This window comes from Glycine max, chromosome 4 (assembly GCF_000004515.6).
Source record: "Glycine max cultivar Williams 82 chromosome 4, Glycine_max_v4.0, whole genome shotgun sequence".
In the NCBI taxonomy this organism is placed as follows: domain Eukaryota; kingdom Viridiplantae; phylum Streptophyta; class Magnoliopsida; order Fabales; family Fabaceae; genus Glycine; species Glycine max.
In genome coordinates, this window is record NC_016091.4 from 48,432,422 (window position 1) to 48,443,343 (window position 10,922).

Here is a 10,922-nt window from a genome sequence, read left to right on the forward strand (position 1 = left end):
GGGTGGGTTATTGTCGAAGCAGAAATCAGAGAGAATGCAGGTGTGCTTCGTCACATTAATTGGATTGCCACAAGCTGAAACCACTACTGAGAATTGCTGTGGTGTGGAGGATAGAAGATAGAGAAAACAAACACAGACTATACTAATAAAAAATATTCGCAAAAGGAAAAGTTTGACAACACAAAATTGTAAAATCCAATCTCAAACAGTTAACAAAAAAGCAACCCAAACTAAACAATCAAGGTGCTTGTTGTTTTCAACATCTACTCTTCCAGTATTGTTCCCTTCTCACTAACATAAATGCCATCGAGAAATTTCCTGATATCCTTCTTTTTAACATGGCATTTCTGTAACAAACAAATAAATAAACAATTAATTAAACCCTAAACCAATACCAAAATTGAGAAAAAATTGTATGGAAACATGTGCATGGAGAAAGATTAAACCTGGTTAATGAGAGCACAGGACCTAGAAACAAGTTCAATGTCGTTCCCATCCAAAATCAATTCATCTTTAACTTTTTCAGATCGAACAACGGAAACACCGTTAAGAAGGTCCACTTTTCTCACCTAATGATACACGTAATAAGCAAATCAATCACTAAACCTAATACCACAATTTATTTCCTAGTAGCAAAAGATTAAGAAAATAAATAAATTAATTAAAAGAAATAGAGATGAAGAGAGTAAAGTACCTTCTTTTCGCCAAGGAAATTTCTGATCTCAATAGACTTGTTGTCGTTGCCGATGCTTGCGTTGATGGGAAAATGGGCATAAACGAACCTCATTTTGTAGCGGTAGCCCTTGGTGACGCCGGTGATCAGATTCTCCACGTGGCTCAGGGCGGTGCGAATGGCGGCGGATGTTTTCCGAGAACCGAACCAGGCCTCCACCTTCAGCTTCCTTTTACCGTTTTCGTCAGTGATGAGCTGAAAATCGAGATTCAAGTGCTTGAAGTCTCGCACCAATTTTCCGCGGGGGCCCTCAACTTCGATGACCTTGGCATTAACCTTGACGCTCACGCCGTCCGGGATGTTCATGGTCTCTGCAGAAAGAATTGTTTTCATTTTTGCAACTCACGGAATCTCTGCTACCGTCCCTCTCACGATCCTCTCAAATCACAACTTCAAAACCCTAATTCACGTTTATATATAACTATTGGGTTAGGGTCATACCTCACGGCCCATGTCCATATCGCATTAACCTTATATTTTTATCTTTAATCAGAAAAGGCCGTTACTTGATGCACCAATATTTTTACTGGGACACCCAGCACCTGGGCTGAAATGGCAAAAATGTCCTTCACCCTACTAGTATAAATACAACAATAGTTTTTGTTGGTACAGCATGGATCATTCTTCTTCCTCTTCCTATGGCACTTCTTCTTCCTCTTTCTCTTCCTACGGTGTTTCTTCTTCCTGCTACCGTTCGTGTTCTGGTTCTTCCTCTTTCGCTTATCCTTCGTCTTCCTTTGTGTTCGTGATTGTTGTTATTGGTGGTTGTTTGTCTTTGTAATAGTTCTTCTTCTCGGGTAATCTTCTTCGAGGTAAGTTCTCCCTTCCCTCTGAGGCCGTTACATGATAATCTTGTATCCCCCATCCATGTATTTGTGTAAAAATATATTACACATGAGAATGACAAAAAAAAAATGCACACAATTTCGCCCAATAAACATGAAGAGTGAATGTTCATGAGAAGAACTTAAGTGAAACCTGTGTCAAAACTTTTTAAATAACTTTTTTCCAATTTTTTTGTCAATTATTTTGTGAGTAAGGCCGGTTTATTATTTTAATATAATCTATCAACACTTTAAAAGTTTTTTATTTTTTTTATTGTATAGAAGTATAAAGGATTATGATAAATTAATTAATTGGACCTTATAACAATGATGGAAAATAATAGAAATTATGCTTATATTACATGGTTCCGCTGAATATATCTTGTAACATTTTTTCATTTAACATGTAAGTGTTATACAGTTATTGGAATGAAATGATCATATACTTTTTTCATCAAGCTTTGTAAGTGAATTGTTTGAATGTGTAATTTTTCCATGTGTATGAAATCTAGCACCAATTTTCCACAAGGACTCTAAAATGATCATACTAGAGTAATTTTACAGATTATTTTTATTTAATGATAACTATTACAAAATAATCTTGTATCACCCATCATGTATTTGTTTAAAAATACATTACACATGAGAATGACAAAAAAATGCACACATTGTCGCCCACTAAACATGAGGAGTGGATGTTTATAAGTGTCAACTTTTTAAATAATTTTTTTCTTCAAAATGTTTGTCAATTATTTTGTGAGTAGAGCAAGTTTATTATTTTAATATAATCTATCAATTTATCTCTAACATCACTTTAAAAGTTTTTTTTTTATTTTTTATTTTTTATTGTATAGTAGTATACTATGAAAGGATTATGATAAATTAATTATTTGGACCTTATAACAATGATGGGAAATAATAGAAATTATGTTTATATTACATAGTTGGCTGAATATATTTTGTAACATTTTTTTATTACTTTTGAAATAGTTATATATAATTTAGTACTTTTTTATTTTTTATAACCTATTTTTTTCATTTAACATGTAAGTGTTATACACTTATTGGAATGAAATGACCATATATTTATTTTTTCATCAAATTTTGTACGTGATATTTTTGAATGTGTAATTTTTTTCATGGGTCTGAAATCTTTACATATGAGAATGACAAAAAACAAATGCACACAGTTGTCGCCCAATAAACATAAAGAGTGAATGTTCATAACAAGAACTTCATGAAACCTATTTCAAAACTTCTTAAATAATTTTTTTCCAAAATGTTTGTCAATTATTTTGTGAGTAGAGCCGGTTGATTATTTTAATATAATCTATCAAATTTTCTCTAAGATCACTTTAAAAGTTTTTTATTCTTTTTTATTTTTTTATTGTATAGTAGTATACTATGGAAGGATTATGATAAAATTGTCTACTGCACACGACAAGCTAAATAATGAGGGACTAATCCGTATATAATATTTAGTAGCATTTATTTTTAATTTTCTTAAAAGTAAAATTTCCACACTCCAAAAGAAATTTCTTTATTATTGTGATATAATAATTTTTTTATAACACATGCAAGTTTAATACAGAAGAAATTAAAAACTATACAATATTTTGTAATACTAAGGCTAAACATGATTTTTTTATTTTATAAATCTAACCAATACATAAATTTGGTTTGAATTTATTAACCCAGTCACTTTTTTCCATGTCAAAGGTTTGAACCTAAAACTATTTCAATACTACTTTTAAACCACAAATCAATTATTGGAATAATATTTTAATGAATTTATGTTTTATATTATATATTCCATTGAATATGTTTTGTACCAATTTTTTTATTACTTTTAAAATAGTTATAATGTACTGTATATTGGATTTATTAACCCAATCACTCCTTTTCAAGTCAGGTTTAATATTATGCCAGACTCAGACTGTTTGAAATTAATTTTAATCAATCTTGGTTTCAAATGCTTTCTACTTGAAACTAGATTAAATGCTAACTACAAATCAATTGTTATCTGAATTAAATATGTGATTTGATCTGTCTTATAAAGTTAAATCTAAAATATTTTCTACATCAGTTATTTTTTCACAAAAAATATTCCAATAAAATCAGTCATAGAATGACTTACCGTGAGAGAGACATATTTCATTAATATTTATTAGTTTTGTTCATGTGTTAATTTGAAAAAATAAAATAATTTAAGATAAATTTAATAGTCTCAAATAAATTAACCATTTTTTTCTAAATCCTGGTAAATTAATTAATTAGACCTTATAATAATGATTGGAAAAAATAATAAAAATTATGTTTATATTATACATTTCATTGAATATATTTTGTAACAATTTTTTATTACTTTTAAAATAATTATAAATAATTTAGTACATTTTTATTTTTACAATTTAATTTTTTCATATAACATGTAAGTGTTATACTAGTTATTGGACTAAAATGACCATATATTTTGCATCAAATTTTGTGTGTGATTTTTTCAATGTGTGTTTTGAAATATTAATTACAAAATATTTGACAAGAAAATATTAATAATAAAAAATAACATTGCAACAAAAGTTAAGAAAACGAAATTTAGACAAAAAAGAATAGTTCATGCTGAAATCTGAGAATTAAAGAACGATGCTATAAAAATTATTACGTATGTATATAAGTAATAATGTTTATCACTCGTATATGAAATCTGCTGAGAATTAAAGAAGGATGCTATAAAATCTCCAATATTTCTGCCACATCTGAGAATTAAAGAACGTGGTGATTGGATAATAGTTACTACTCCAACATTTCCAACAGTACAAAATCTATTTAATTATGTAACTAATTGCAAGTATATCACTTAATTAAAGAAGTGGTATTTATAGAGATGTCTAATGCTGGAATTGTATACGGTCTTCTATCCTTGTTTGGTGCTTCGCAGCAAAAAAAAACAAATTAGGTGGTCTGTCATATCGAATGAAAGTTCTAAATGTATGTGTTTCGACACAACTATGTAACAAAAATGAATTTCCATATGGTTTTACGTTGTGAAAACTAGTTAACGCTAAAGATATTTTGGGAAATGAATAACATGGGCCTTCAACAAAAAGTAGCCAAATGGACTTTTGGGCTATAATAGTTTCTTGATTGATTTTTCAGATGTCAAATACTTAATGCATCCCATTTATTGCTAGGTGCACCCTCAAAATTCCTAATATTTCCTTCTTACCCTTCCTCTCCCAAGAAAACTCTAGCTGCCACCTCCCAAACCTCCATGGCCATCGCACTCCACCTCCACCACATCCAACACCATTGCCACACCCAAACACCACCACTAATACAACCTAATGCCACCTTCACACCACATCAAACCCACCATTGTGCCACCACCCTACCACCCATCATCATCACACTCATCAATCATCACTATGATCCATGAACCTCCACGCCACACCAAAACCACCATCACGTCACACCTCCCTCATATAGTTTGAGATTAAGTAATATGTAATACAAATGTATTACGAATTTCTCAATCTGAAATTATGGCTCTCGAATTTGATCTCTACTTCTCTTTCACAATGGACATGCTCTTTGACTCCTTCATCATCGTGCGTCTCCCTTCCGCCGTCTACATCACAGCAACGCCATCTCTGGTGGTAGTGGGCTGCAGTCCATTCCGATTCTTTATTTTAACTTATGGGTGGACCAAACAAAAAATAGAGTGCATTAAGTAATTACCTCTCAAATATATAGTTATGGAGGCCGACTTAACGGTAAATGCAAGATTAGATTTGTGTGGTTAATGTTATTCTACCTATTGAAAATAGAAAATTTCATAGGCTTTTTCACGTATATTTGATCAAACTAACTTATCAACTAGTTAAAACAGCTTACTACCAAAGGAAGATTTGGAAGCGTAGATTATAACAAACGTGGATTTTGGAATCAGTAATGGAACTTAATGACCAAATTATATGTAATGAATTTTCTCAGGTGTAACCATTTAGCATAATAATAGGACTGATCCAACACTTTTGAGATATGTACATGTTTCTTAAATATACAAAAATCTTCAATGCATTCATCAGAAATTATAATCTGAATTTCAATAAATAGTATGCTTATGCTCATTTAAGTATAACTCAGCAATAGCAGTGTGCAGGGATGCCCCTATTGGAAGAACTTCCTCATCAAGGAAGAAAAAAGGGGAGTGTGGGGAGTGAATTGCTCCCACTTTATCATTTCTGATTCCAATAGAAAACAATACTCCGGGAATCACTTGTTGAAAAAATGCAAAGTCTTCACCTGCCATCACCTTCTTGGCTGCATGGACATTGTCTGGACCAAGCAGAATTTGGCCTACTCTTTCGACATGCAGATGCAGATTATTGTCATTGACAACAGCAGGATATGGGGTGAAGTACTCTTCTTTGAAATCAACATAAGCATTACATCTGTGCACAGCTGCCTGTCCTTCAATAATCTGCAAGTATTTTCAAGCACCATGAACTAAACAAAATTTATAGGGAAAAAAAACAACAATTAAGTTTACTATTCATCCTTCTATTACCACAGACTGAGAAGTATGAACAGCCCAAATGAACCATTCAAATCTGAACAGTAGAACAAAATCAATGGAGTGAAATAAGAAAGGTAAGATGAAGGAACTATGCAATGTGTGAATCACAATTCAAGGACAGTTTGACATGCAGTCTACTCTATTGAATACTCAGCCGAAAAAATAGCAGCAGAAAGAAAATATTGGAAATGTAACCCCCAGGTACAACAGCTAATGGCTTCACCTTAAAGCTGAATTAAGGATGGAAAAGAAAATTATTTGTTGAGAAAGTAAAAATAGATTTCCAAATGAGCATTCCAACAAGCAGTAAGTCAGGATAATCAGCACCACTCAGGTGATTTTAGATCATTTCTTAGGTTCTTTTATGTATTTTCTCTTGACAACAAACTGATTTTTTGTTATACATACACGGAAAAAGTACAGCTCAATAACAAACTGATTTGACAACCAAACCAGAATTGATTTTTTGCTGAAATATAGAGATGATGCAAATCATAAATGAACCAGAACTTCCCAACAGCTTATTGAAGTTTCTGATTGATATTAATGATGTCTATAATGGTCATCATGTGTACCTCCTTTAATCGCTGTCTGAAATGGTACATGCCTTCATTTGTCAGGCTCCTAAGTGTGCCTCCAAATTTTACATAGGATGGAATCACGTTTAATGCAGTCCCACCTTCAACAAAAGTAACTGATAGCACCTGTAGCAAATATATGATGGTCAGGTTTCAACATGACGTCAAAATGGAAGTTTTAGTAGATTTTCTTTTGATGTAGCTAAACAGAATAGTGGATAGCTTTTAGATACGAAATAGCACAAACCAAGACCTAATAGGCTTATATGCATGGAGACAGATCCACAACAATGGGCTGAAACAAAGTTTTGGAAAATTTCTCAGTCAAATATTTTGCAATTAAATGGCTAAATCTTCCTGTGAAAGTTAAGATTAAGAGTAGCCCATACTTGATTGTGAAGAGGATCACTTTCTCTTGAAACAAGCTGTTGCAGTGCCAAAATTGCAAATGATGTAGCCAGCACTGGATCTACATTCTTGTGGGGTGATGCAGCATGACCACCTACTCCTACAATTTTTGCCTCAAACATGCATCCAGCTGCTGTCAATGCACCTGGAATAGATGCTATGGCTCCAGTAGGTGTTGTAGTATCGATATGTAATGCAAAAATTGCTTCTACATCTTGAAGCACTCCTTCATTTATCATCTGTAAGGCACCTCTAGCTCCCTCCTCACCAGGTTGGAATAGAAGTCTTACAGTTCCCTTTGGTATCAAAGATTAGGGGGACAATCTTTAAATAACAGATTTTGAGTTTTAAATAGTTATGCATGTGTCATAAAAACACAAACAGAAAAAAAACAGTGCTTACATTGCCTAAACTTTAATGCCATTACCAGGAAAAGGAAACTCAATAGCCAACATTTAAATCGTTTATTAGTTGACTTATTTCTTCTGAAAGCATTAGAAAGCTAGGACATTCAGCAAGTCTGATCTAGTTGGAATTATGTTAGTTAATACATTTTGAACTTCATGGAATCCTATTTTATCTAAAAAATTTAATATGTGAGTAGTTGCAGTAGTTCCAACATTACAGTACAGACTTTCAATGAACTTATGATCTGTAGCATGCCATCTAATCCAGCAACTGGTGGTATTAAAGTCAGAACAGACATATGCTTAAGAGGCACAGCTATAACTTCAGAACCAGATGAGAATAACCCATATTGAGCAACATCTTAACTTTCAAACTGGCATGAAACCCCAAAGTTGTGAAGCAGATAATTCAAAGCTTAGAGAATCCATAAATTTCTGCTTGCTTCGGTATGATCTCTACAAGCTTCTGGAAAATTAGGTTATTATCAGCTGGAGCCAAGATAACTAAATATCCAGGTCTAGGCATTTTGTCTGTGGTTGGCCCCCAGGCCTAAAATCCATACAGCACAAATAGCTTATAGAAAGGATTACACGGAAATGAAGAAATTCTGTGAGGAATAAGAAGCCAAAACAATTACAACTTTACCAATCTGAAATAGAACAGTTATTTTCTGGATGCAGGACACCTAATAATGTGAAAAAAAGAGACAGAACTAATGTAGATCACCCAAAAAACGTTTAAACTGAACTTGGAACAAGTCTAGAAAGGTAAATGTTTCCCAGAACAATAGTGCTTCTTTCCATCCCTTGGTCCCCATGCTTTGGACGAATAATTCTTTCAAAGGTAGTGGTTGGTGCAGTTTAATCCAAATAGAATAAGATTATCAGAATTTTGCATTAAGTTTTTGTCATGAACAAACTATCCCCAAAGCTTAAATAGTTGGGTATAAGCACAGGAGTGGCTTACTATATAACACACCCCCTCATGCAAGAGCCCTTTAAGGCTTCAAGAGTGGACAATATACAGGCCCACCGTACCTTTGCAGAAATTTAACTTTTATTTAGAAGAATGGGAGATACAAGGTTTGAACCCTAGATCAGATGGTCATAGAGGCCCTAATATCATATCATGAATCAACTATTCCAAAACCTTAAGTTGTTGTTGGGTGAACGTACATGAATGGTTTGATATATAACGGTATTGAATTATAAAAACTGTGACTTATATAGCTAGTGAATACACATAGTTTTGAACTACATGCTTGCAGCTATGATTAAGTTGTCCCAGCTATTTTATGGTCCATTTTCTCAACTTTTGTTGTGAACAGTAAGTTGCAATAACAAGTTAGTTCAATAGGAATGGACAAAAAGAAAGCTAGTTCATTAGAGAAAAACTGATCATGTAAGTTATGATAGCAGAAAAGAAAAATCATTTGATGTTTTCTAGCTTTTGGGGCAGCTGGTGCTTGATAGAATAGAATTAATTACTTGGCACTCAAAATGAGCTTAATAGATAAAAGATATGCCGAAGGAGGAATGGGTTCAATACATTGTATGACAATCGTTTGACACAAACAAGCCAGATGTTCTCAGCCATGCTTGAATCTCTAAACTGAATTAGCATATAGTAGACAGATTGTTTTTAATGATTTCACAGAATTCTCCTAACTCCAGTATTTTCTCCAAAAATGATGGACCAACTAACAATAAAAAAATCTGCAGCGGCATGAATAATATTATTAAACACATCATTTTCACGGTAATAAACAACATACCCACTTATATCCAAGTGATTGTATGCAAGAAATAGTGTCATACAACACTAAGATAGTAAGATTTCAACATTACAGCAAGAAACCAACGGAAGCATGTGCCTTCTTTCACCCACACACAACAAAAACATAAGCTGTAAAAGTCCTTTAATTCCTGTTCTTATATAACTAATAATTTGATCAAGGAATAGCAAAAGGGGTTCAACTTCCAAAACCACCTTGTACATATACCTTAGTAGATGGAATTGACCCCAATTTATTTGGATCAACAAATAACTCCATCATGGCAGACTTCACTTCAACACCACCTCCATGTTTTTCCCAAATGAGCTAACCCCAGAGCTACTTTTGGATTCTTTCAACCAATGGACCTTCCTATTGAAATCCATAGCTACCTAAGGGCTAAGTGATGTTAAAATTTGGATTTTTTCTAACTTCAATAGACAACAACAACAAAAGCCATATCCCACTAGGTGAACCTAACATCAATAGACAACATACCAAAATTATATGAATAGTTGTACAATCAATTTAGGACTTTGTGTTTAGTCATTTTACACTTTTAGCTACTTCAATAGTTAGTTTTATCGAACACTTATAATTTAATAAAATAGCTATTCAGCTACTAAGTAGCTTTCTAGCTTCCAGCTAGCTTTTCAGTTAGTTTTGCGGAAAATAGCCGAACACCATAAACATAAAAGATCCACCCAAATTAGCAAAGTGAGAATTTGAAAAGAACCTGAAGATTATCTTGGCGCTGGTTGAGCAACTTTGCAGCCCCAAGTAGCATGGTGGTGTGAGCATCATGTCCACATGCATGCATTCTGCCCTCAATTTTGCTCTTGTGTTCCCACTCAACAAGCTCCTAAACAATCAAACCAAAGACACACATCCACAAACAAATACCAAAACAATAGGTTCATGAAGGAGCACATGGAGGAGAAGCTATCACCTGCATGGGGAGTGCATCAATGTCAGCACGAATAGCAATGATGGGGCGAGAACCAGAGCCAAGATGAGCCACTATGCCGGTTTTGGCAACTGGGTATGTGTAAGATATGCCAAGCTTGTCGAGTTCACTGCGTATAAGAGAACTGGTTTCGTATTCTTGGAAAGCAAGTTCTGGGTGTTCGTGAATCTTTCTCCTTACTGAAACTAACCATTCCTTCTCCTTCTGTGCTGCTCCGAGAATTTCTTTGGCATAGAATTGTTCCTCCTCGGAGCCGAACACGGTCGAAAGGGAAGTGGATGATGACAGGAACACAAGTAACAGATGAATGGCTGTTATCAAATATGCACTCATCTCTCCACACTGAACTACTCTCTCTGCGTGTGAGTTCGAGAATTGTAAGTTGTAACTACCGCTGTTTTTGTTGCTTACTTGCTTCCAAGTCACTCGTTGACCCACCCTCATTGATCGTGGTCGTGGATTCTTATAAGTTATAAACAAAGAGAGATGAGAAAACAAAGAGATAAGAGATAAGACTTAAGAGATAAATAATGGAAAGAGACTGGAAAAAATCATTACAAAAAAAGAATTCAGTTTTTTTATCATAAAAAAATCAGTTTAATTTTCGTATCCATTTTTACATTATTAATAACATTAAAAAACACTCTTCTT

At 33.6% G+C, this 10,922-nt stretch overlaps 2 protein-coding genes across 2 annotated transcripts; both read right to left on the reverse strand.

Moving 5' to 3' along the window:
- Positions 1–142: 142 nt before the first annotated feature.
- On the reverse strand, positions 143–1,114 carry LOC100500079 (uncharacterized). Its single transcript, NM_001249573.2, has 3 exons — positions 695–1,114; positions 447–569; positions 143–347 (listed from the first exon to the last, which is right to left on the reverse strand). Exons 1-3 carry the CDS (start codon positions 1,064–1,066, stop codon positions 264–266), a joined length of 579 nt encoding a protein of 192 aa, NP_001236502.1. The 5' UTR covers positions 1,067–1,114; the 3' UTR covers positions 143–263.
- Positions 1,115–5,534: 4,420 nt separating this feature from the next.
- Positions 5,535–10,766, reverse strand: LOC100777587 (IAA-amino acid hydrolase ILR1-like 5). Its single transcript, XM_003523257.5, has 5 exons — positions 10,254–10,766; positions 10,041–10,166; positions 7,104–7,418; positions 6,712–6,840; positions 5,535–6,040 (listed from the first exon to the last, which is right to left on the reverse strand). The coding sequence occupies exons 1-5, from the start codon at positions 10,713–10,715 to the stop codon at positions 5,663–5,665; spliced, it is 1,410 nt and encodes a 469-aa protein (XP_003523305.2). The 5' UTR covers positions 10,716–10,766; the 3' UTR covers positions 5,535–5,662.
- Between the last annotated feature and the right edge of the window lie 156 nt (positions 10,767–10,922).